At 51.2% G+C, this 24856-nt stretch overlaps 7 protein-coding genes across 7 annotated transcripts; 4 read left to right on the forward strand and 3 right to left on the reverse strand.

The window, feature by feature from the left end:
• Positions 1 to 66: 66 nt before the first annotated feature.
• On the forward strand, positions 67 to 1815 carry F5J12DRAFT_727457 (uncharacterized protein; the record flags this gene model as incomplete). The annotated part of the gene is made up of 6 exons (XM_051741805.1): positions 67 to 169; positions 250 to 274; positions 336 to 444; positions 681 to 760; positions 843 to 950; positions 990 to 1815. The coding sequence occupies 6 exons, from the start codon at positions 67 to 69 to the stop codon at positions 1813 to 1815; spliced, it is 1251 nt and encodes a 416-aa protein (XP_051595386.1).
• Positions 1816 to 2097: 282 nt separating this feature from the next.
• Positions 2098 to 5185, reverse strand: F5J12DRAFT_907526 (peptidase family M1-domain-containing protein; the record flags this gene model as incomplete). The annotated part of the gene is made up of 14 exons (XM_051748949.1): positions 2098 to 2516; positions 2581 to 2752; positions 2836 to 3005; positions 3083 to 3345; positions 3476 to 3554; positions 3610 to 3640; positions 3716 to 3809; positions 3905 to 4062; positions 4133 to 4264; positions 4335 to 4354; positions 4475 to 4554; positions 4665 to 4810; positions 4896 to 4953; positions 5037 to 5185. 14 exons carry the CDS (start codon positions 5183 to 5185, stop codon positions 2098 to 2100), a joined length of 1971 nt encoding a protein of 656 aa, XP_051595387.1.
• A 70-nt stretch (positions 5186 to 5255) lies between these two features.
• F5J12DRAFT_861939 (DNA-directed RNA polymerase II subunit RPB1) lies at positions 5256 to 12421 on the reverse strand. The gene is made up of 16 exons (XM_051746906.1): positions 12330 to 12421; positions 11872 to 12271; positions 11611 to 11809; positions 11485 to 11555; positions 10732 to 10977; positions 10359 to 10682; positions 10063 to 10309; positions 9833 to 10010; positions 9700 to 9779; positions 9582 to 9651; positions 9470 to 9530; positions 5986 to 9415; positions 5726 to 5800; positions 5649 to 5678; positions 5578 to 5589; positions 5256 to 5527 (listed from the first exon to the last, which is right to left on the reverse strand). The coding sequence occupies exons 2-16, from the start codon at positions 11956 to 11958 to the stop codon at positions 5412 to 5414; spliced, it is 5226 nt and encodes a 1741-aa protein (XP_051595388.1). The 5' UTR covers positions 11959 to 12271; positions 12330 to 12421; the 3' UTR covers positions 5256 to 5411.
• F5J12DRAFT_861945 (uncharacterized protein) lies at positions 12422 to 15157 on the forward strand. Its single transcript, XM_051746907.1, has 6 exons — positions 12422 to 12545; positions 12603 to 12769; positions 12822 to 13041; positions 13093 to 13363; positions 13414 to 13997; positions 14054 to 15157. The coding sequence occupies exons 1-6, from the start codon at positions 12491 to 12493 to the stop codon at positions 14956 to 14958; spliced, it is 2202 nt and encodes a 733-aa protein (XP_051595389.1). The 5' UTR covers positions 12422 to 12490; the 3' UTR covers positions 14959 to 15157.
• A 106-nt stretch (positions 15158 to 15263) lies between these two features.
• Positions 15264 to 17645, reverse strand: F5J12DRAFT_470548 (uncharacterized protein). The gene is made up of 13 exons (XM_051739587.1): positions 17420 to 17645; positions 17237 to 17354; positions 17016 to 17132; positions 16927 to 16956; positions 16859 to 16878; positions 16772 to 16786; positions 16671 to 16709; positions 16589 to 16613; positions 16205 to 16240; positions 16017 to 16148; positions 15740 to 15965; positions 15644 to 15692; positions 15264 to 15590 (listed from the first exon to the last, which is right to left on the reverse strand). The coding sequence occupies exons 2-13, from the start codon at positions 17250 to 17252 to the stop codon at positions 15411 to 15413; spliced, it is 885 nt and encodes a 294-aa protein (XP_051595390.1). The 5' UTR covers positions 17253 to 17354; positions 17420 to 17645; the 3' UTR covers positions 15264 to 15410.
• Positions 17646 to 18026: 381 nt separating this feature from the next.
• On the forward strand, positions 18027 to 22023 carry F5J12DRAFT_907529 (muts domain V-domain-containing protein; the record flags this gene model as incomplete). Its single annotated transcript, XM_051748950.1, has 26 exons — positions 18027 to 18097; positions 18143 to 18281; positions 18334 to 18419; positions 18457 to 18557; positions 18610 to 18682; positions 18727 to 18827; positions 18980 to 19051; positions 19102 to 19140; positions 19188 to 19276; positions 19326 to 19481; positions 19532 to 19609; positions 19654 to 19695; positions 19739 to 19975; positions 20033 to 20091; positions 20140 to 20206; positions 20255 to 20327; positions 20409 to 20550; positions 20665 to 20745; positions 20798 to 20898; positions 20947 to 21059; positions 21180 to 21235; positions 21291 to 21309; positions 21380 to 21423; positions 21494 to 21531; positions 21606 to 21754; positions 21901 to 22023. The coding sequence occupies 26 exons, from the start codon at positions 18027 to 18029 to the stop codon at positions 22021 to 22023; spliced, it is 2349 nt and encodes a 782-aa protein (XP_051595391.1).
• A 507-nt stretch (positions 22024 to 22530) lies between these two features.
• Positions 22531 to 24846, forward strand: F5J12DRAFT_862000 (FAD dependent oxidoreductase-domain-containing protein). The gene is made up of 5 exons (XM_051746908.1): positions 22531 to 23057; positions 23176 to 23326; positions 23379 to 23673; positions 23735 to 23850; positions 23903 to 24846. Exons 1-5 carry the CDS (start codon positions 22700 to 22702, stop codon positions 24774 to 24776), a joined length of 1794 nt encoding a protein of 597 aa, XP_051595392.1. The 5' UTR covers positions 22531 to 22699; the 3' UTR covers positions 24777 to 24846.
• The last annotated feature ends 10 nt before the right edge of the window (positions 24847 to 24856 follow it).

Genomic DNA, 24856 nt, shown 5'->3' on the forward strand with positions numbered 1-24856 from the left:
AGTACCGATATACATACAACACGCCATAGACTAAAGTACACACTTGGCACCTACCACAACTCCGGAATGTCAAGACAGGACAAGGCCACCACAGATCGACATGCTAGAATTCTGCGCGAGCTCGTAAAAAGACAGGAAAACAAGGTCTGTGCGGATTGTAAGCGGAACGGTGAGCCAACACTCCCCTTCGACCTCCTTACTCGTTCTACTGGTTGGCTGACTCTGTATCTACTTACAACGACCATACAGATCCTCGCTGGGCATCGTGGAATATGTGCGTCCACTTCTGACTTGCGATGCGGTGTACTCACTGTGCATTCTGGCAAACCTTCCAGAGGCGTGTTCCTCTGCATCCGTTGCTCAGGTATCCATCGTGGAATGGGCACGCACATCAGTCGCGTCAAGTCGATCGACCTTGATACGTGGACTCCAGAACAGATGCAGGTGGGTGGGGTGTTCTTTTCATCTCTTTCATGTTTTCGCATTGTTGCATGCGGTGGATCGAGTGGGGGAAGAGTGTAGGAGATAAATGAGGGATATGGTTTTCACTCCTTCACTCCTGCTTTCGTTGCTGATGCTGATGACCTTTCTGATGAAACTTATTGCGGTTAAAACCTGTGCTGGCAAACTCGTCATTAACGATCCTACCAATCGCCGGTGTTGTTTGATTCGATATACAGTCCATTGAAAAATGGGGGAATCGACGTGCAAATTTGTATTGGGAAGCCCATCTAAAATCGGGACATATCCCTCCAGATCAGTACGTTCCCTTCCCCCTTCCTCTACCCATCGAACATCCTTGACCGCTGGAGTGTCGACCCCATACTGACTGCAAATTGCAGCAAGATGGAATCGTACATTCGCTCCAAGTACGAGTCGAGAAGATGGGCGCTGGACGGCCCCCCTCCCTCTGACCCGTCTGTACTTGAAGCCGGAGGAGATCCGTCGCCGTCCCTTGAGAGTGGGGACGCGCCGCATTCGGCTCGAAGCTCAACTCCTTTAGAACAATTTGTTTCCGTCGCTCCTTCATCCGCATCGTCATCGCGTTCGGCACCCACGCATATCCGCGCCCCTGGCAGTATCTCAGCACCTCGCGTTGCATCTCCTTCGCTGACTGCGCCCACATATATGAGGAATCAACCTCAGCCACGTCAACTTCTTTCGGCGGCCGTCGCGGGACGCACAGGACAAGGTCAAGGGCAGTCCCAGCTCCAACCCCAAGCTCAGTTGCAGTCCCAGTCACAAGCACCTACGACGTCGAACGATGACCTTTTCTCACTTGACTTCCATGCTCCTGCACCCCTTAAAATGGCGTCTTCACCCCCACCAACTGTCAAAGATGTTAAACAAGACATTCTATCCCTTTTTTCGGCAACCCCTTCATCCACGTCCGTGCCAGCGACTGTAACAACTGGTTCCAGTGTCGGCGCGCAGCCAACCAATGTGCCGCAGGCGACAAGTATGATGGGTCGGAGCGGTATCGGTGCATGGGGCGTTTCGTCCGGATGGATCCCTGTTCACTCCAATGGGAGTTGGGGTGGGACTTCTGCTTCGGGCACTCCCTCTGTATTTGGTTCTGGCGCTTATACTGCGGCTACTCCTGCAGCTGGCGGAACATTCAACGCAGCGAATATATGGGCTTCCTCTTCTGATTCCACTGCCAGTGTTATTCCCAACGTCGGTAGCACTGACACGAACAGCGGCGACATCTTTGGGTCGGGTAATGGTGGCAACTTTCTGAACTCAGGACAGTCCCTGTTATCCCAATCGAAGAAGGATGACGTGTTTGGAGATTTGTGGGGGGATTTTAAGTAAGTTGATCATGTCGTGCACACAGTTCCAGTATACGTGGAGTCCAGGCGCTCAGGAGGATGGAACAATGACCAAAAGATCGGTCAAGGATAGAGTGCAATATCATATTCTTGATGTACATGCAGGATATACAAGTTATATCAATGTGAACGCATTTTCTTCTTTGTTTGTGAGCCATCTACTGTTCGTTCTAACTGTCTACATCCCCTATGAACCGCATGCTTAATTTGCTATGTTGGCGATGACGTCTGTCGAGATCAAGCCCAAATCCTACAACCATCCCCATTAATGATCAATAATCAATACAACCGTACAAGCACCATTAGTTCTCACCTTCTCAATCAAATTCCTCGCAATCGGATGAAAGGCAAGTTTGTGCCGTCGATATGTCCCCAACGCCAACTCCGCATCAACAGCATACAACGCCCTAAATATTGGTCTGCAGAACTTCATGCGACCTTTGACAACCCCCTTCCTTCCTTCCTCGCTCTGGCCCCTCGTGGTCTCCCGGCCGACAACCCATGCGGCGGCATCTACGGCATACTCCCTTGCAGCGTCTGACTGAGGATCTAACAGAGCGACTTGGTAAAACCGGAGACGAATTTCGGCATTGGGCGTTGTGGCAAATGAGTACGTTGATCCCAGGAAATTGATATGAGATTTGGGAAGAGCAGCGTAGGACTGGAGGCGTTCGAGGAAGACGACTAGTGTAAGAAGTGGTTAGATTGATGGAAGATAAGAAAATATGATTGCAAACTAGATACTTACCGACCTGGTTCGCGTCTAATTTTTGTAAATCTGATGCATCGAAGAGTTCTTGAAGGTTTATCGAGGTACGCGCTTTATCCCACCGATCTGCAAGCACGTTGGATTGACGAGCGAGCGTCATGTCGTATTCGATAGGGACTGGGAGTGTCAAGCCTTCGCCATGCAGCCAGGCCTGAGGAGTGTGAGAACAAACATGGCAGTGGTAACAAGAACAGAACAGAAGAGCAGTCATAGACAGAGGGGCAAATGACGTACATCCCAGTCGAGGCTATCCAGCGCCTCGACGTTGTCGCGTGTCCCGTGCTCGCGGTAGTAAGCATACAAGTGGTCCTTCCATTCCTGCGTCGTGATACTCTTTCCCATAAAGGTCTGCACGTAGTTTCTGATGTATGGAAGGAATACGTCAAGGCCCCCGAGTGTGCGCTCTGGAATCAGTGAAGTGGAAGAGAGGGATTCAGTACAACTCGCCCGTCGAAGATCTTAATCGCTAGAGGATACTCACCGATATGCAACAAGAAATTCGCACCCTTCTCGTATGGCACACTACTATACGCATCATCTGGATTCTCTCCGTGCTCAAAAGCGATCTCCAATCGCTGATATGCTGGTCTAGATTCATACAATTTGAGATCGTCGTAAAGCATTTTAGATCCGATCAGGAACGAGAAATCGCGATGTGCAGGCGTACGAAGAATTTGTTGGAGTAAACGTTCGATGTAAGTCGTCCAGCCTTCGTTAAGCCAAAAGTGGCAGGCGTTGGCATGCCTGGTTTATGGATGGCGTAGCGAAGCGATATGGTTGGTGGGGGGCAAATCATGAAAAGGGGCGTCGCAAGGAGATTGGCAGGTGAAATCATCGGTCAGAATTGAGAAAAGTGGAAGATTAGTGCACTAACGTGATCCCGTTTCCGAACCATGAGTGCGTGATTTCATGAACAACGACATCGACCAGGGTCCTGTCTCCGGTGAGCAGTGCTATGACATGTAAGGTCTAAACAGGAGTGAAGCGCGACGCAGAGGATGTGCGTACTGGGCGTAACGAACGTGACACATGCGTTTTCCTGTGTGGGAGAGCGTCATGAAGGGCAATACGCGGGTAGGGGCAGGTCGAGATCGAAGGGTGAAAGGATACTTACCATACCCCCATATGGGAATGATGGCGGAAGGACCAATAAATCATATACTCCAAACCGATACGGAACCGTTATCTTTTCTTCGGCTTCCAGAAACCTACCAATGCGCACTTCCGTGTCAGCCTAACCACCAAATGGAGCACAAGTGCTATCCCGACAGAGGAGGCCACAGAGAGACAGATGGGGACGCACTTCGTGGTATCTTCTTTAAATTCCCACTCAGCTGCGTCGGCAAGTTCTTCTTCTGCCCATACGCCGCTCGTCCAGTCTTTCCCTTTCGGCACCGGTAAAGGCCTGTACCGCAGATTCCCAGACGCGATGGCGAGGAGGTACGAAGGAATCGGAACGGACTGCGGGTCGAAATCAAGATGGAATAGAACGGAGGTTGTTGCAGTAGACACGGGTGACACAGATACCCACCTGCAGAAAGACGTATGTGACCTTATCTTGTCCTATCTTTCTGCCATCGTGCGGGGGGCCTGTCGATGCAGGGGATATAAGAATCGCGGACATGAGGACCGGGAGGACTGCGGTGACGCGAGCGTTGTAAGTCTACACAGATATCGTGAGGACCTGCTGTCACTCTTCGAAATAGGTGGTAAGTGAGAGCATGAAGACATACGAATTTGACCGATGGAGTATCTGTAGATTTTATTCAGTCCCCGAAAAAACTAGTAAGCATTCCACAGACTCAAGTTCCCGAATCAGACGATAAAAAACAAGAAACAACATGTGTATGAAGGCAAGAAGTTAGATACCTACCCTGAATGGGCACCAAACTCCGCGCGTATATAGGTTGACACTGGCTGAATAAGAACGGGAATTTTCCGCCCTGAGTTTGTCTTTGTGGACATTTCGGCGGGTGAGATGGTGGGTGCACGGTCAATAAGTATTATTCCCGAGGGAGAACAGATGAAGGAACGCCACGCCAAGGGGAAGGTGCAATACGTACTCCTTATCTAGCCATTGCAACGCCATACAATCAGTCGTCGTTTCGTACTTGATTGCAAGCTTCACGCTTCCACCCTTGATTGCGGGGTGCAGAATGGGGATGTGAAGAGCCGATCCCATGACGGGGTGTTTGGCTCCGAGAGAGAACTACACGAAAGAAAAGTGAATACTCGGATCAGCGTCTTAGCACATGGCGAAATGGAAGAGATCTGAGTGAGCCAGGTCAACCCACCTCGACGGAGCTGCCATCTACATGAACGCTGTCAATGACTAAATCGGCAGTATCCAGTCTACATTCAATGTGTCCGTCGGTCAGGTCTACCAGTTCATGGCTCGTGCAAACAAGAAATCATGGGACGGTAGTCAAACGCACATCACCTCCGCCACCTCGTTCCCCTTCACTTCTAATTCATATACCGCCGTTCCACAAATCGTGCGGATCGGAAAATCGAGCGACCATTCGAGGCTCAAATGACGGATTGCGACAGAAATATAGTTGGATTGGCTTGATGGATCTGCCATTGGTGCAGATGGATCTAGGAGACCAAGTCTTGGAGGCGACGTTTATGTAAGACACGACCTGCTTTTTCTACTCAGCACCAACATTATTGCTATTTAGCTTGCATAATAAAGATTGCGGTAATCTACATGGGGTGTATGACAACGAAAACGTACTAGATACGTGCCAGCTACTCGGGGGGACGTCCAGCAAGAGACAGGCGCAAGCCAAAGAAAAACCCCTACACACTTACTCCCATGACGGGGACGTACTGTATGAGTGACCGCGGTGAGATGTGCCATTCTGGGCAGGGCTAGAAGGCGACCACTGTGGAGATGTTGGACTGTACGCAGGAGAAACGGGAGCTGCTAGAGATGAACTGCTGTGACCTTGCTGATATGCGGAAGACACTTACAATAGGCAGGAGCTGTGAAAGAATCGGCAGTCAATATGGTAGAACCAAGGTCAACATTGACAATAACTCACAGGCTGGAGAATATGTTGGAGAAGTCGGAGCTAAGGCGGCATTAATATGTAGATTGCATGAAAATGAGTCCGCTTACAATATTTTGGCGAGGACGGTGACACCGGTGACGTGGGCGAGTATTTTGGAGAGGAGGGAGACATTTGTGCAGGAGCTGCAGAGCGGTGGGTACTGTAAGTGAATAACTATGCGAGTGACTTAAATTACTTACAAGCTGAGGCAAGGAGGGCACGAGAAAAGGAATGGTCAGTAGAATGATTGAGACAGAGTGGAAGGTCGTACTAGGAGAATCTGGCGTGAAGTTAGCGACCGGTTTGCTGACAGATGAAAGTGACTTACATCTAGGAGACGCAGGACTGAAGGATGGGCTAGTCGGTGAGTACCGCGGAGATGTGGGACTGAAGGAAGGCGACTGCGGACTGTACCGCGGTGACGTCGGAGAGAAGGAAGGCGAAGTAGGTGAATACCGTGGACTGGTCGGCGAGTAACCAGGAGACGTGAGATTGAGTGCGGGTGATGTCGGGGAGTATGTCGGTGATGTAGCGCCCCTGCTTCTGTCGTAGAACGGGGACGTCGCATAGGGCGACGTACCGAATGGTGAGGTCGCTCCACCGTATGGAGATTGAGGGACGTAAGGCGATGTAGGCGAGTACGCATTGGGAGAACTCGGGCTATACCCAGGGCCGGCGGGCGACATGCCTCCTGCACCCAACGGACTCTGTCCGTATCCGAGGAATGAAAAGTTGGCAGGATCTTCTCCGCCGTTGACGGCAAGGGGTGAGAATGCCGCCGACTCGCCCTTGAAGTTACTCTCCGACCATGCGGGGGAGTTCGTGTCATACGGCGTCATCGCTACTTGGCCTGGTGTCATGCCGCCGTCCGCGTGTGCAGCAAGGATATTTTGCACTGGGAGACGATGATCGACGATGGCGTCTTTTAGCATGTCGATGTCTAGTGCGACGTCGAAGGCACCTGTACCCATAGGCGCAAGCTGGCCGAACATAACATTTTCCGCGATACCGTGACAATCATCCTTTTCACCAACGGCAGCGGCTTCCATCAGAATCTCCACCGTTTCCTCAAACGAGCAGCGCATCAGGGCACCAGTGTCAGCACGGTTAATGCCGTGACGAGTGATTGCCATGAGCGTTCCGCGATGGGTCATAAGGTCGCAAAGCAACGCCAGGTGGCGGTAGTTGACGTATGAACCGTCGAATTCGATGACTCCTCGCAACTCCTTCATGATCGCTGCGCGCGCGGCTTCAATCCCGAGTATGTTGAAAATCTCCACACAGCTGTTGGAGTACGTGCGAGTAAAGTCGACACCAGGAACACACATCACCGCCTTCAAGTTGACACCATCAGTCTCCAAGACCCACTCTTTCTTCGTCTTGATGCTCCCCTCATCATTGGCATACACCTTATCGTGCTCCAACAAGAATACTCGATGGACACCAGGTACACCGCGCAGGCTGACCGAGTTCAACATTGTGTTCTCCAGTTGGCGGAGGAAGACGTCTTCTTCGACTGTACCCTGCCCATCATCATCCTTGTCCCCACCACCTAACACACGACAACGAACAACCAATTTCTCCGAATTGTCTTCGCTCCAAATGACGAAAAGATCCGTCTTGAAGCTCTCAGCGATACGACCGGCAACATATGCCATGGTAAGTTTTCGATCAATCATTCTCGCACGATCGAGTACCAGCCGAAGAAGCCATGGTGACTGAAGATGGAGCTTCGACTCGATTTCCTCATCTGGAATGGCGAAGAAAGATTCAACGAACACGGAGTCTTCTTCGATAATGGTGGACGTAGGGTCGGGGTCGTACCAAATCTCGACTGCGGCGGTGACAGTCCGAAGCGATGTGTAAGCGAGTTCTTGCTGCACGTTCTTCGCTAACATCCTGTCCTGGGCCATATCGGATTCCAAATACACAGAAAGCGAGGGCGTTTTGATATTGGTAGCGACGTTAATGATTTCTTTCAGACGAGGCACACCGAGTGTGACATTTTTGCTGGATACACCGGCGTAGTGGAAGGTGTTAAGAGTCATTTGAGTGGCTGGTTCACCAATAGATTGGGCGGCAAGAGTACCGCACATCTCTCCAGGGTTAACGAGAGATTGGTTGAACTTCGCCTCAATCTCGCCCAACACCCACTCAAACGCTTCGCGGTTGAGGTGGAACTCTTCCAGTACGCGGCGGGTAGCGAGTGTGGCTCGTACGTGCATGCGGAAGGTCAGTGAAGCGTTCGCCTGCGCTTCCCTACTAAGTTCATCGTCACCCAGCACAGCCAAGAGCCTCTCCGTGAGTTGGTGAACTGCGTCGACGATGTAGGCTGGCTCGAGGTCGCTGGGCTTGCGGCGGTCGATGTGAAAGATCTGAACGGCATTTTGAATGATACGCTGCAAATTAACAGGCATGTAATGGGGAGTTAGGCTGTCTGCGCGAGGGAAAATGAATGACCGCAATTCGCGACGATCCTGTATGAGGCGAGCATATTCTTCGTCAAGCTTCCCTTGCAACTCCAAGGAGCTGTCGTCGATACCGATCTGCAGAACTCCGGGAAGGAAGCCGCCCTCCTTGTCGGTTACGTCAACACGGTATTTATGTTCGAATTCCCGGTCACTGAGTCCGAACGTATCGATCCTCTGGCGCTCGATGAATGCACCATCCATCCCATCTTCTCCGTATATAAACTGGATGAGGTCGCCCAGCGAATTGCGCACCGTACCGTCATAGCAGACCATAACGTCCTCCAGGGCCTTGACGAGACGTCGTTGGATATAACCTGTCTCCGCCGTTTTGACGGCGGTATCGATAAGACCTTCTCGACCAGCCATCGCATGGAAAAAGAATTCCTGCGGGGTCAGACCGCGCAGGTACGAGTTCTCCACGAATCCCCTCGCCTCTGGACTGAAGTCATCCTTGTTAAAGTGGGGTAGCGTCCGATGGCGAAAGCCGAATGGTATACGCTTTCCTTCTACACTCTGCTGCCCGACACAGACGGACATCTGCGAGACGTTGATATAAGAACCTTTGGACCCTGCAGTGACCATCTGCTTGACATTGTTGTCCTCCTTCAAATGCTCCTGCGCGTATCGGCCAGAATGGTCACGGGCAAGGTTAAGTTCACGCTCGACCATACTTTCAAAGGATTCTCGGATAGTCATACCGGGCATGGCCTTCAAGCGGTCATGATACGCGTCATCAATGATCTCCTGCACCCTTTGCTTCTTCTCCGCAATTTTTTCGGTGATAAAGCTCATCACTTTCGGTCCAGCAATAGTATCACCGATACCGATACTGAAACCGTTATGGAAGAGCCAGTAGTTGACGACCATCTGAATGCCAGTGAAGACCTGACGCGTGGCCTCGGGACCTTTCTCGCGGAAGACGACATGTATGAGACCGCCCTGAGTCGCGCCAACCGTCTTTTTGTCAACGATGCCATATAGAATTTCACCGTTTTCGACCAGCATGCCATCGTCGAAGACTGGATTCGATGTTTTCTGGTCCGGTGCACGATGAATATTGATGCCGCGTGGAATGACCATGCTCAGAATTTGTTTACCCGTCCAAAGAGGTTTGGGCTTGATAATGGCTGGCGGCGGGACATGACCATCCCAATCAGGGACCCAGAGGAGAATGTTTTGAACTTGGTTCCAGTCAAGGAACGTGTCCCGTAGCGTGAACTTGCGGATACCACATAGCGTATCTTGCACGATACCCATAACAGGTTTGTTAGCTTGTGGCGAAATGATCTAATCCAAACGGCATCAGCGACGAAGAATAGAGCACAGAAGGAGGGCACGGACCTGCAGGGGTACCCACGCAATCTGTGATAGTTCTGCGCGAGTCTCCTCTGACTGTGGTATACTAAACAATGATTATGAACATGCAACTGGTAAGCAACAATCTTGGACTTACTGCATGTTCATCTCGTCACCATCAAAATCGGCATTATAAGGGGGCGTCACAGAGAGGTTCAGGCGGAAGGCTGGAAAGCTTATCAGCGTAAGGGACTCTAAGCAAGCTAAGGACTTACTCGAATAGGGCATCAGCTTCACCCGGTGACTCATCATGCTCATTTTATGCAAACTCGGCTGGCGATTGAAAAGAACGAAACTGTGAATGCATCATCAGTGTTTCGAACATAGAAAGTTGAGGATATGACTGACTCTCCGTCCTTCAGATGTCGTTCTACTATCCAACCGTATTGGAGAAACGCATCGGCACGCTTGTTGTATCGCAAGTCGATACGTTCTCCAGTATCTCTAACGACGTATCTTGCGCCCGGATAAGTCGAGGGCCCATTCCGAACGAGTTCTTGCAGGTAAGCAATGTTGTACGGTGTCACTACACAGAAAGATGTTAGCAACAAAACCCACCACCACCTGTTGATACGCGCCTCGTTCGGGGAACGTAAGATTCATAGCTATACTTATGGGAACGCCCACTTCGTCCAGTTCCAAGTTTGGGTCACCTGTGATGACCGTGCGTGCGGAGAAGTCTACACGTTTACCCATCAAGTTACCACGTAAGCGTCCTTCCTTGCCCTTTAGTCGTGCCCGGATGGCTTTCACAGGTCGGCCTGACTTCTGCAGTGCTTGAGGGATACCAGCAATATCATTATCCATGTAGGTCGCAACGTGGAACTACCAAGAGGGATGAGTAGGTAGGGAAAGAATACAGTGCGGTACTTACCTGCAACAGCTGTTCAAACTCCGTTATGACGTGAGCAGGTGCACCTTCCTGCTCACACCGCCGAACGCTGGCAGAGGCCTTAATGATGTCACCCAACTTGTACGTCAGATCGTCTTCACTCCTCATAGCACCGCCGTCGACAGCTATACTCGGGCGGACAGGTGGAGGTGGGACCGGTAATACAGTGATGATCATCCACTCCGGCCGTGCATACTCATCGGAGAGACCAAGTAAGTGGAGATCAGAATCCGACATTTTCTTGAACGTCGTGTACACCTCCGACGGCGTGAACAGGCGTTTGTCAGGCTGCAACGACTTGATGTCCTGCAAAGCGTTAATATGGCTGATGGTGCGAGCACCGCTCGCTACAAACCTCGTCATCATCCTTCGGGCGTTTATATTGGACGAAAAGCTTCAAGCCTTCCTTCCTGATCTGTGGCTGTTGGTGACCACAGCCACCATGGCCCTTCTTAGGCTCATCAGGATCCGCCTCAACACCATCCTCCCGCGGTTCGTCACTTTCACAAATCATCTTTGTTTTGCAGTGGTTCCAGACGATGGCCATCCGAGCTTTGCGATCCCGGACATGCCGTATCTTGTCGGCGAAATTGGGGTCGGACTGCGCGAACGAATATGGTATTGAAGCGGAGGAGAGAAGAGTAGCAAAACGGCAAATGTGAAATTAAAAACATCAGCATGTGTGTTGCGACGACCAGCTACTATAAGACATCCATTTCGAGAAAAGTGCATCACAAGGAGGCAAGGGGACAAGCACGACATTGACGAATGCTGCCATATAGGCTATTTCCCTGCGTCACAGGGAAGGCCGTAAAGCCGTGACCAGCGCTTGTGCCGTCAGCACACGCTGGATCGCGCTTTCGCACTCCTCGTTCAGCGCCCCATTTCACCGCGCACCTCGTGTCCAACCAAAACTGGGCGCTTGGGATGGCTTACGCGGCGATCAAGCGACCGAAAACGCGCGCTTGCCACGCCACAGCAGGTCAAACGCCTCGATGTACGAGGGACTGCCGCGGTGCGGGCTTGGGGTTCTCCAATGGATTATGGAGAGAGCCCCCAGAAAATTGGGAGGTGGGGTGCAAAACGAGTAGAGTTAGATGTGACTCACGATATCAGCCTTTAGTTTTCCACAGTTTACACAAATACACTCCAGGACTTTTTTCACTTTCACGATGAAGCCTTTGGAGAGATAAGCGCATGGAAGGATGGTAGGACAGGTCACATGTCAACGCACCAGGATGGAATACAGGCCTTGCCAATTCTATGTGACCAAAATGGCCGGGACACTCCGACATGCCTTCCCCACAAGTTTGGCACTTGAAGTTTCTATCAATTGTGCCCATGCGAGGATCCATCAAACCGCCCAATTTGGGCTTGTGGGATGCCTCGTCCATAACCTCTGGATGTTCAATTTTGGCCACAGAGTAGGCTTTCTGCAAGGTGAAGGGTGAATTTGTAAGCGAGAATTTGAGAAGGGAGCGACGATGCCACCGACAATTTCCTCGGGTGAGAGGATGCCAAATTGGACCTCCTTTACTTTCCGGACAGGAGCAGCGGAGTACGCGAACTGGTGACCTAGCATTTCTTCGAGAATAGAGACGCGAGCAGTGAAGTACGCGGATTGGGATGTGAGCCGATGTTTGGGCTACCGAAAAGACGAAAAAAAGACCGAAAGACGAGTGAAAAAGCGAGACGATGCGGTTGCAACGGCTCCGGTTGGCTATAAGGGCCTCGAAACAGTCGCCTTAGTGTTGTCCTGAGCTTCGACGTCGAGTCTGGCAGCAGCGACGATGGTTGTAGGAAAACAACCCGTGGTGGGTCTCGCCTTCCAACTCCGCTTCAATTGAACCCAAGTCACAGCTGTCACACACCCCGTCACAAATATGACAGTCGGCCTTGTTAAGCCAATGGCAGAGTCAGCTGCAAAGCATGTTCAGAATCACTTGCGCCTACCGGAAAACAAAAGACTAGTAGGAGTGATTTAGAGCCAGTTCGGCCACCAGGGCAGGTGTTGCACTCCTTGCGAGGGTGATTCCAGTCGGAGAGTGAAAACGTGGAGCTTTGTCATCACGGCATTTGGTCAGCACCGTTCTCGAGTCTGACGAGTATCATTCATGGCTTCACTGACCAGCTGGCTATGGGGAACGTCGCAACTCGACGATGCCATCGGTGAGCCAATCATTGTGTACGGGCAGTCGGTAGCTGACAGGCATGTCGTCCCCTCAGAGAAGGCGACCTCGGAACTTATTCCCTCTGGGTCTGAGGACGTGGCCCTGAACCTTGAAATATGCGATCAGATTCGTTCAAAGTCTGCGCCAGCAAAGGACGCCATGCGCTCGTTGAAGCGCCGACTCGACCACAAGAACCCCAATGTCCAGTTGCTTGCTCTTAGCGTAAGCGCTTCACGTCGGCCCCCGGTGATTACAAGGTAACACTCCTCCGCAGTTGACAGATACCTGCGTCAAGAACGGCGGCGACCATTTTCTTGTTGAGATTGCATCCAGAGAATTCGTTGATAATCTCGTATCCATCCTCAAGGTTCCCGCCGTCAACTACCTCGTCAAAGCCGGTATCCTCAAATATATTCAGAATTGGGCACTTGCGTTTGAGGGAAAACCTTCGCTTAGCTATATGGGCCAGGTATATAAGGCACTTAAGAGCGAGGGTGCGTTCGTAGCGAACGCTGAATTGACTCATGACATGACCGCGTTATCAGGTTTTCAATTTCCTCCCAAAGACCTCGCCCTTGCAAACTCTGCTATGGTAGACACGACCACTGCGCCAGAGTGGATCGATTCTGACCGTTGCTTACGATGTCGGGCCTACTTCACCTTTACAAACCGGAAACATCACTGTCGAAATTGTGGCCAAGTGTTTGACCAACAGTGTTCCGCCAAGACGCTTCCTCTTCCACATTTCGGTATAACACAAGCCGTCAGAGTATGCGACGGATGCCATGCAAAACTCACCAAGAAATCTGAAAGAATGTAAGTATCTTGCTGTTAAACTTACGGACGTTGGACGCCATGACCCACAGTCACCGGCACTCTGCCAGCGTTCACAGTCCTCGTAGCGCTCGTGACCTCGCCGATGCTGAACTCCAGCGAGCTATTCAACTGTCACTGGAAGAAGTTGGCGTCAATCGACACCAGCGTCCGGGTTATGTACCTTACCAGCCCCCTTGGAAAGGATCATCCGAGCCACCTACGGTTGACCATAGCACCCGCCCAAATCGGCCAGCTCCTATAGATGACGTAGACGACCCGGATTTGCGTGCTGCCATAGAGGCCAGTCTTCGCGAAGAAAACATGCCGAAACCAAGTGCTCCTGTGGAAGTCCAAGCAGCCGAAGACTCGCCCTCATCATACACGAACGCAAGACTATCCCAGTCCAATCCACCCACTGCTACACCCACTCCGTCTGTACCAAAATTACCCAACTATGATCTCGAGCCTTTGGAAGCAGACGCCGTCCTCACGTTCAGTCAGACCGTCGAGCAGGTTCAAGTGCAGGGTGATAAGGATATGTCACGATATCCTGCCGTGAATGAATTATATGACAAAGCGAACGCGCTAAGACCCAAGTTAGCAATAAGCCTCGACGACACTGGGAGGAAAGAACGTGAGTCCCTTCACACGGGCCCCTTACTTGGGCCCAAACTGACTTGGAATTTCCAGAACTCCTTTCTGAGATGCACGATAAGCTCTCGCAAGCTGTTAAACTCTATGACAAACTTCTCACCGAGCAAATTTCTCAGCCCTGGCGGCGGGCTACGATCCCGCAGGCGCAGACGCTGCCGCGAGATGGACCCCCAGATACACAATGGACGCCGACCCCTGTACCTGTGATGACATATACGCCACAAGGACCACAAACGTCTGCTGTTACTCAGGCACCCCAACCTTTCCACACCCCATTCGCCACCATTTCGTCACCGGGTCTTCCGTTACAGCAGCACGGTTCACCAATACAAGCTGGACCTTCGGGTTCATCGCACGGTTTTCATCCTCCTGTTTCTTCACCATTCGTACAGCCTTCGCCGATGCAAAGTCCACCTGCTACCCAGCCTCCTTCCGTCTCAATACCACAATTCGTACCGCCCTCCCAAACGTATGCCCCTCCGCCGCCACCTCCCACTACGGCGCCTGCTGCCGCGCTGCCTACTTCCAAAACTGAACCTTTGTCACAGCCGCAGTCCTCGCAGCTATCCTCGCAGGTCCCACAGCCACCACCGTCACCATCATCACCCGCACTTGCTAGACGTAACACCGTCTCTGCACCGCGTGCAGTGTCTCCGGTGGGTGGGAGTATGTCGCGATTTCCTTCGGTTGCGCACACGCGTACGCAGTCGCATGCTCAGCCTGCACGACATCAATTACAGCCCCAACCTCAACCTCAAACGGTCTTGCGTTCTCAGCCACCGCCTCAAGTGCAATCACCACAACAGATGCAATCACCTACTCTACCACAATTCCCGGTAGCACCGACGAGTAATCCCCAGACTTTTAATATGTATGGGCCTTCTGTGCCTGCGGGCCTTCCCGGACAAGATCGACGGGAGGAGTTGCTGATTGATCTATGAACTTGTTATTTGGGGCGGAGTGGGGTCTGCGTGCTATGATGGAGATAGTGTATGTATGTAGATACGAGGTGAAGCTTGTACACTTGCATTAATGTGACTCATACGCTTCTCGACGTGCTGGTTTTGGCTATCGGGCACCTCTGGATTCATGGCGAGGGCCATTGATGACCTGTTTGAAATCCACCATGTACAATTGTTGGTAGACATGCGTTACTTAATACTCAGAACTTGCAGTATTCGCTTGATCGACTCGTTCCCATAGGCACCAAAGCATGACACCTTATAAATGTTGTCAGAGAGCAGTGTCCTTGGGTAGTTGTGCCTAAACATCCAAGTGATGCTTTTTTGTCCCGGGGTATCGTTCGTAAATTGGTCGATATATACTATGTACTTTGCTAGGGTATCGACAGAAGTATCCCGATAGTGGGTTCTCTTCCGTCAGGGGTCCTGTACTACGCAATACGCGCGCTGATAGCAGATCTTTGCTGCAAGGGGTACTCAAAGGCGAGCGACCCCTGGAGTGTGTCCTCCGAAGTGGGAGTTGCTGCGTGCCGTATGTGTAAAATCAACCGACAGCCAGCGATAACAGCTACGGCGTGTGGGAAACCTTCAGGTATCTCAACCCACTCTGGCTAGAACCCGTTGCGTAGTGAGTTTGATCCAAGAGCTGGAAGAAACCACGTACAGATAATACGCCCCACATAACCGCATTCATAACACCCACCAAGAAAATGCTGTGAAAGCTAATGAGCGCCATTGTATATGGGGTATGGTCACTCACACTAGGAAATACCCCACGTTGCCCTTGATCAGAACATCAAAAAGAAACACTCTGTTGGAGAGGGCCATAAAACTAATCTCATCCCTCGATCTCTGAATGCCTGCCCGAACAGCGAGTGAACACAATAGGAACTCGAAGCATAGTATAGGTAACCAAAAGACATAAAAACTGTTCGACGTGTCTTCGTTGGTACAGATCTTCACGCCGGGTATGGGTTCGTTGCTGGCTTATTGGGGGCCTCAAAGTCAGTGCCACAGATAAAAGACTAGACACTAACTTCCAGATGTGAGATTCGCAGTGATGAGAATTGCGATCATGGCCAGGATTTCAACTAGGAACGCAGACCCCATGAGTAACAACACCTTCCGCGAGCGATTGTATAATGCGGAGAGACGCATTTGCAGAATTACTTGGCGAGTGACATGAGTGGATTAATAGTCATGGACGTGAATACAAAAATCTTACTTTGTACCAGCCATACTAGAAAACAGGCGGGCCAACCTTGCATAATCATGAAAGTATTACCTACAGAGTTATCAGACAAATATTACACTAACAGAAGAGTAGTGGAGCTCACAGCTGTGATGTGCGTGAGTACAATAAGGTATCAGTAGGAGGGATTTAAGCCCCTGAATATCACATACAACTATCGCGATAAGTCAGAAAGGCCCATCACGTCGCAAGTGATCCTCACCTCTTCAGAAACATCGGACAAGAAGACTAAGCAGTAGGTGAGCTGAAATTGTCTCGAGAATCCGAGTGGACTCGACCGACCCGTAGCGTTGAACCTATATTGCAGTTCGAAAACCCATGACAATGATATGAGGACTCGAGTAAAAACTTACACACCACACAGAGTACCAAAGTATCGCAGCTGTTGTGCGGCATGCTGAGAAGGACATACGCCCCCTTGAACATAGCGAACGCTTACGATGAGATAGAGAATTGTGGTCGTCGTCCTGGGTCGTTTCTACGATAGGCCACGAGGATTCGGTTATCCTTGCAGCAAGGTTAGTTTTGTGGAGAGCTTACCCATATCTGTTCAACCTTCGAAAGCATTGAAAATCAAGAGTCACCATTGCAATTGCAAACAACTTTATGTAACTGGAGAACCGGTACCTCTTGATCAACGCTAATCACTGCATGTTCCGTGAGTAACGCGGACAGTCTCAAAAGCTTGTGCTTACAATAGTCATATACCATAACGACCGAGGGGACTACTGGCAAATACGTTCAGTAAAAATATATCTTCGCAGACACAACGCAAGCCACTCACGTTGACACATTCGAGTTAAACGAGCAATTTGTACCAATCTGAGGAAATCCGCGGCGGTCGTGGACTGCATCTTCTGCAGTGTGCGAGTAGGGACGAGGGAAAATCCAGAGGCCAGAGCTATATAAAATTGGTGTTTAGATGCGGCGTGTAGAGCCAATCACGACAGGCCAGCTATCAGGACCTCCAAGGAGGCTGTATTTTCTCCGTGGGAATAAACATACGGGCTAATATGTTCATGCCAGGAATTTGGAATGCATTGGGCTGACCCCTGCAACTTGCGGACTCGCGGAGCCTGTATTTCAGAGAATTGGAGCAAGTGGGAGCCAATGCGTCCCCACGCTGAATGATACGAAATCATGCAATGTCACGATCTAGGCATCACTACGCGAAGACAAATGACTCACAATATATTAGCACTTCGTAGCCGACCAGACACAGCAGAAGTCGAGTGTCAGATTGTGTTGGTTCGTCGCGCAACTTTGAAGGGCTTCAGCAGAACACCAGATCTTCTTTCGAGCTCCTTAGATACCCATGCCGGAACAATTATTAGAGTGGAATCATTCCCGTGATAAATGCCGATGCACAGGTCGTACATTCTAGGGCCACTGTGGTGCACATCAGAGTGTCGCTGAAGCTGTGTGTTGGACCCATCCCTCACCAGTCAACGCTAAGGATCACTCAGTACTATCTATCAGTCTGGTGGCACCCGACAAGACTCACCAGACCGGCAACCTCAGCGAACCAAGTCATCATCCTTTGACAAGGTTCTGGTACGATAAAGTTGACTCGAGGCAACATTTAACGTTGAACGTTGAACGTTCATCGGCCCCTGCGTTGCACGGGACCTTTGCTCGTTACGGTACAGAGTTCGCCTTTCGAAATTTCACCTGGTAGATGGGATCTCGTGATCCAGACGCCACCGATCACGATTCACAAGTTCTCTCTTGAAATCACCGTTCAAGCCTATCATCACATCAGACCGGAAAGGATCTATTTGTCGGACACGACGTTATGGTGTCCACGTCTTCAGTTCCCTCCTCGACAACGCGTCCGTTCACAGCTCAGGATCGTTCTACTGGTTCGTTTCGACCTGCGACCTCTCAATCGCGTCCCGGAACACGTGCGAGCACGGGTCGGCCCCGAACAGCTGCTTCGACTAGACACGAAGCAAGTTACGTGGTGGCGATATTTGAGAGCCGTGGGATAGCACACGAAGTTGGCATGGCGGCCATGGATAAAGACACGGGGCGTGTTGTCCTTGTGCAGGTGTGGGCCGGAAGCATCATGCCACTCTTTCTCGCTCAACTTATCCCAAAAGCTCGCTGACTGTCCGACATACGTGAAGACACTTCACCAAATGCACATTCATTTTCCGGTCTTGGTGCTTGTTCCGGAAACCTTCGTGTCTGCCGCAGACGCGAGCTTCGCTATCCTCGGGGAGGCGTCCCTCGACTACCTCGCTTCTGGTGCGGTTCATTATGGAAGAGTTTCAGAATGTACCTATCGAACCTGTCGCGAGAAAATATTGGAATGATAGTACAGGTGCTTTGGATTGATGTTTGTCTTCCCTTGGATCTCGGCTGAGTGTCTCCAGGAATGGATTTCATTACACAGTTATGCGTGGAGGATGATGAGCGGGCAGCAACACTTGTCTCTGTAGCGGATAAGTGAGTATATGCGCCATAGGGACCAGCCTAACCGTGTCTTGCAGGTATTACGCGCTTTCATCTGCCAGTGCAATATTCAAGCACGCGGAGTATCGGTTGAATACACGCTTTGCTACGGGGTCTTTGCGTATCAGGTACGTGTCTGGTCAAGGAACGCTAATGATCGACCCAGAGACGGCGCGGAACCTTGAGCTGGTTAGCAATATCGCTCACAAGAAATCGACGCACTCCCTCTTTGGGTATCCTACTCGATGCAGATGCAGGGCATTACTAGCTGCTGACAAGTCGATGATATAGGGATTCTGAACCATACTTACACGGCAATGGCTGCCCGCTTACTGCGTGCCAATCTTCTGGCTCCAATGACCGGTACATCTTGCCCCAAGCTTGGGCCATGGGCTAATGCTCTTGTCTTCCAGGGGAAGAAGCCATCAATGCACGCCTGGATGTAGTGGAAGGTAAGGACATCGATACATCTGTTCTTACTCCTTCAAGCATTTCCCAGAACTCGTTCAACGCGAAGATAAATTCGCAGAAGTCCGCGATGCTTTGAAGCGGTTAAACAAACTTGATTTTGACAAGTTGATATCCTCGGCAAGCCTGCCATATTTCTTCGGTACTGTATAATCATCATCTGATCCAGCTCGCCTCATCGGAAGTCCGCGTATCGCACGCGACAAAATCTGCGTTTTCTCGTGTTTCTCAGATGCTTAGTCTTCAAAGCATAGTACGAAACCTGCCGTTCCTGCAGAACGCTTTGGCCGGGGGCAGATCCCAGTTATTGCAGATAGTTTATGACGTACGCTTGCGTTGCTTGGGAACGATGCGTTGTTGACACACAGCTACAAGATGATCTCCGACAAGCGCTTGGCGTTCATCGCAGACCTTATTGCGGATAATCTGAACGAGGAAGCTGGGCCTGTGAAGGTAACCTCTCTGGCTGCCTATAATCTGTTAGCTGAGTACCGCAGGGTGGACTTGCTGCGGTCAATGCAAGAGTCTATGCAGTCAGGGTACGTTCACAGGTCTTCTCAGCTAGTAAGCTGAATCAGTTAGGCCAACCGCCACCGGCTTCTTGATGTTGCTCGGGAGACATTTAAGGAGAACGTGGGCGACATCATGCAGCTCAATGCGGTTCTGTCTGAGAAGCACGGTTTGCCCTTGACGCTCGTATACCAGGAAAATGGATTCGTATTCACCTTGAAGAAGGACGAGTTGGAAGGCGAGCTTCCAAAGGGTTTTATCAACATTACTTCGCAAAAAGGGCGCTGGCTCTTTTCTAGTATGGAGCTGGTATGCGCGGACGCCCTGCGATGGCACCCCGTGCATGATCTGACTTGGTCTTTCCAGAAGAAGATGAACGCAAGGATGAAAGATGCGTTGGACGAAACTCTCCTTCTCAGCAACAAGTAAGCATGAAAGTCATCTTAGTACTCGCATCCTGACAGTGAGGGCAGGATAATCCAGGACCTTGTCGAGCAGATACTGGCGTATTCTGGCGCTCTTTATACTGCATCTGAAGCAGTATGTATCGTTCCAAGAAGCGAATTATATCTACCTGATGAACAATAGGTTGCCATTGTTGACCTCCTTTGGTCCTTCGCGCACGCAACTATCAGTAAGTCGCCTCTCTATCATGGGTTTCGTTTGTGACTGTGATCAGTGAGAAACTACGGTTAGTTCTTCGGTTGTCTTGATGTGGGTTGCTAACAGGCGATCATGGCAGTGCGTCCGGAATTCACTGGGACATTTGCCGTGAAGGCCGGAAGGCACCCAATCCTCGAGACCGTCCAAGCAGCAGGAACACTAGTGTCGAACGATATTTACTGTTGCGATTCATCTCATTTTCAGATTGTTCAGGGTCCAAAGTAAGTGGCAAACTTGCGCTCCCTTTGTGACTTGGAACGGAGACCTGCTAGTATGTCGGGTAAGTGCTTGTGAGTCCGTCGACATCAACCGTGTCAATGTCTTCTAGGAAAGAGTACGTACCTTCGGCAGAGTGGGTTACTAGTGATTATGGCGATGGCTGGGTGTTTCGTACCTGCGGAATATGCCAGCTTTCGGTGACCAACACCTTGAAACTTACTGCTTACTGAGCCTAAATAAGACTTACAGCATCCACGACGCCCTTCTGACTCGCCTCTCAAACGATGATGACATAGAAAAAAGTTTGAGCACCTTCGCAAGCGAGATGGCGACTTCAGCCATGATCCTAGGTAAGCATGCTGCAGTTAGTTTGCACATCATATTTGGATTGACGATAGGCCTCGCAACACCGAAAACGCTGGTCCTTGTCGACGAGTTGGGTCGAGGTACCTCTACGGTAGAAGGCGTTGGAATAGCCCATGCCATCGCGGAGGAGCTCATCCGAATTAAAGTAAGCCTCCTACAAACCTCGACGTTGCGCAGGATCACATGCTGCTCTCCGTAGTGCTTCGTTTTTTTCGCTACGTACTGTCGTTATTTTGAGGTGCCTGCGCTATCCGTTGACGCCGAGTGCAGCCATTTCCAACAACTATCGACGGCACTATCTTGCCAACCCTCCGTGGTGAAGTAAGTCCACTTCATTCCCACAAACGCAGTCTGAGTCACGCTGAGACTGCCGTAGTTTACATCTGTCCGTTCAGGTATATCCGTCATGCATACCAGCCATTAGCGGCGATGCCGTATCATATGTTTATATTTATGTCCACACAGCCTACGCAGAAGACGTCCGGTTTTGGGATGGTGTTTCGATACCGGTGAGCACAATACGTTGCCACTTGACGGGCGTGGCTAGCGTAAAGGGTGTTGACCCCCCTCCTCCACTAGCATCGTCGACGGCCTGCCTGACAATCATGGACATTATGGTCAGTGCCTACCCTGCACCGATAAGGCCGGGATACCAGATGTGCGACTGGGAATAACACATATACATATGTAGGTGTTGACCTTGCCACGTTGGCCGATTTACCGCGCGATGTAGTACAAGAAGCCAAGAGAGTCGCCGAAATATTGACCGACTTGCACGTTCGGCAGGAAGCAAGCAGTCAGACGGCTGTCCAGGCTACTCACCGTCGAGCCGTCGTCAAGGTAAGGCATGCATACCTCACTGTGCTGGAGTGACGCAGGCAGACGTCCTGATATCCTAACCTGTGGTGCTTGGTCCTTTTCCGTACTCGATATCCTGAATACCCTCGATTAATTATACCGGATATGTCCGCCTTGGGTCATACAAGCTCCGAACGCAGCTCAGCCAGGCGCTTGAATACTCCGCATTGCCAGAGCCAGAACTTGTATCGTATCTCGCACGATTCCAGAAGAAGCTTATCGCCGTATTTCACGAGACATGTTCGGTGTAGGCAGTTAGTCTCTTCGTTACCAATATGAATCCCCGCGCAACGACGCTCCCTTGTTGTCTATACATACCGGTCGCCACGGACGCCACCATGCGATAAGATAAGCAGAGAGTTGTACAAAAATATTTGGAGCTGCCATGTACTTGGTACTACTTACATAACCTCACACTACTGGTCGGAATCGAATATGTATGCCCCACCGAGTTCGACTGTCGGCTACGTAGTGCATTACCTGTCACTCTACCATTGAAGTTCGACCTGGACCGGATGGATACTGTGCCGAATAGCAATCACCTCTTGTACCACCTTCCGTACCCACACACGTCGTAGTATTCTCCGACCAGTCAAGAGCCAACCCAATAAGTCAGGAAGCGCATCTTGATCCGCCCGTGTTAGTACGCCCCTGTTACGGGGGCGAACCAAGAGCGAGTTAACTTATCTTCTCATATCTTGGTGCCGAGCACTCAGGTCTGAATATAGTACTGTTGGCTTGATATGAGGCGATACGAACTGTGTGATGCCCGTGGCCGGCCCTGGATAAAAGTAGGCTAGTCAAAGATGTTTCCGCTCTTCCTCACTGCATTGCCTACCCGTCATCGTCAATATCCGATAAATATTATACCCCCACGGAGAGCAAAGAGCCTTGTCACCGATACAGTCCTCAAGATAATAGGAAACAATGGGCATCGCTTTCTCCCGTGCACATACCGGAACACGCTTCCAGTACTCAACCGAGTCTTCTCTGGGCGCTAGCAAATGTGGCGAGGGTGACGCCGAGAAACTGACGAACCCACTTGAACGAGTCCAGGGTCGAGAAGCGAGAGGCCAGGAGAGAAAAAGGGCAAGGCCAGAAGCGATAGGGCGAACGAGCACAATATCGTCGCAATGTCCTTCTCCGCCCTTACCCACCCCTGGGCTTCCAATCGCTGAACCAACACGCTCGTTTTGGGCATTCCCCCCTTCGGCTATTTTAGCTCGTCTCGTGCAGGACCCAGATGAAAGCCAGTGTGCGGCGGTGCCAGAGTATGCGGATGTCGGTGTGTACTCCTGTGTCTCGTGGGTGAGTGGTTACTGACTGAACACTTGTCCATGGTATGACGGTGGTTGGGAATGGGTGTCATGGTACGCTATGTCGGTGGTACGGTGGTCGGACAGTCGTCATAGGGTCGGGTATATCCGGCGCTTCTTTTGTCAGGGCGTTGCTAAACGCGGATCGGAAGCGGATCAATAAGGGCGGGTATGAGCACGAACGACTGAGCGTTGTGATGCTTGAAGCGCACGACGCGTGTTCAGGGGCAACCGGAAGGCTAGTTCCCTCCATTGCCCTTGGTATCGCGCGTTGCTAACACACTACACAGGAACGGAGGTCATATCAACCCACCTTTATACCACGACTATGAGGACCTCAAGAACACCCTCGGTCTCCGTGCCGCACAACACATCATCCGGTTCCGATTAGCTCACCTCGAGATCCAGCGACACATAGGTCAGACCGACGCAGCAGATGCGGATTGTCGAGAGGTCGAAGCTGTAGACGTGTACTACGACGAAGAGACGTTCGAGGAGGCGAAGAGGTTGTTGAAGGTGTATAAGAGGGATATGCCAGTTGAGGCGGAGCCGTATGAGTGCTTGGGGGGTGAAGCGGCTAGGAAGGTGAGTGAACGTGAGAATGTGAGGATAAGCAAGTGGGGAGATGAACACGAGCGCATTACAGAGATATCAGCTTTCAGAGTACGCTTTAGGGTGTATTACGACGCGTGCGGGAGCGGTTCATCCGTACCGGTTCGTTGCGGGCGTCCTCGCTCGGTTGCTCGAGGACCATGCCAACCAGTGAGTAGGGCCTTATCCATTTTACGTCGCTCACCACGGGGGGGACAAATAGGTTCCGTTTGTACACGAAGACGCCTTGCACATCTATCACGGGTCCATCGGAGAACGAATCCGCCTACACTTTACACACACCGCGCGGGACGCTGAAAACAAAACACATCGTTCATCTCACGAATGCCCACGTGGGTGCGCTCGTCCCTGGTCTTGCACCCGTGGTGACACAGGTACGAGAGACGATGAGTGCGCAGAGACCCGGACGCAAGTTACGTACTAAGATGGGTGGTGGGGCACGTTCATATGTGTTTTATGACGACCCGGTGTACAAAGGATTCGATTACCTGACGCAGCTTCGGAGTGGCGAACATGAGTTGATGTTTGGAGGTGGTCTCGAGGGAGAAAGTGTTGGATGCACACGGATGCCCGGTATGTATGATCTGCACAGTGCAGCACACGTGTCTGGAGCGTTGTCCGTCTACTTTGGCGCTGTAAATTGGGGTGCAGAAGGTGCGACTGCCGTGGATGGTGGTATCTGGGCAGCTGGGAGGGTAAAAGCATTGTGGAGCGGCGAGCTGAGTGAATCAGCGGACGGATTTCCATGGGTGGGTCGAATCCCGGAGAGTGTGACGGGAAGGGAGAGGCCGTCGAAGACGGACAAGGAAATGGCGAGTCCTGGGGAATGGGTTTCTGCGGGATATTCAGGTGAAGGAATGGTGCACGCATGGTTGTGCGCCAAGGCAGTGGCGTTGATGGTGCTCGGGATGGAGGATGACAAGAACGTGTGCGATGATATGAATGGGTTTGGAGCTGGACAGAGCGTTGCAGAGTGGCTTCCAGCTCGTTTTCTCATTTCAGAGACTCGGCTCAGGCAAGTTCAGGTATGTCGGCGACAAGGAAGGAGGAGCAGGGCCAACGTATACAAGTCGTAACTACTTGCTTGTATTTTCATAAACGTACTTAGATTGGTATGCTTACTAAGCAAGCTACGCGGCCCGGACCGTCTGACTAA

Source organism: Pisolithus orientalis, assembly GCF_024613125.1.
Source record: "Pisolithus orientalis strain OTSU chromosome Unknown F5J12scaffold_56, whole genome shotgun sequence".
Taxonomy (NCBI): Eukaryota; Fungi; Basidiomycota; class Agaricomycetes; order Boletales; family Pisolithaceae; genus Pisolithus; species Pisolithus orientalis.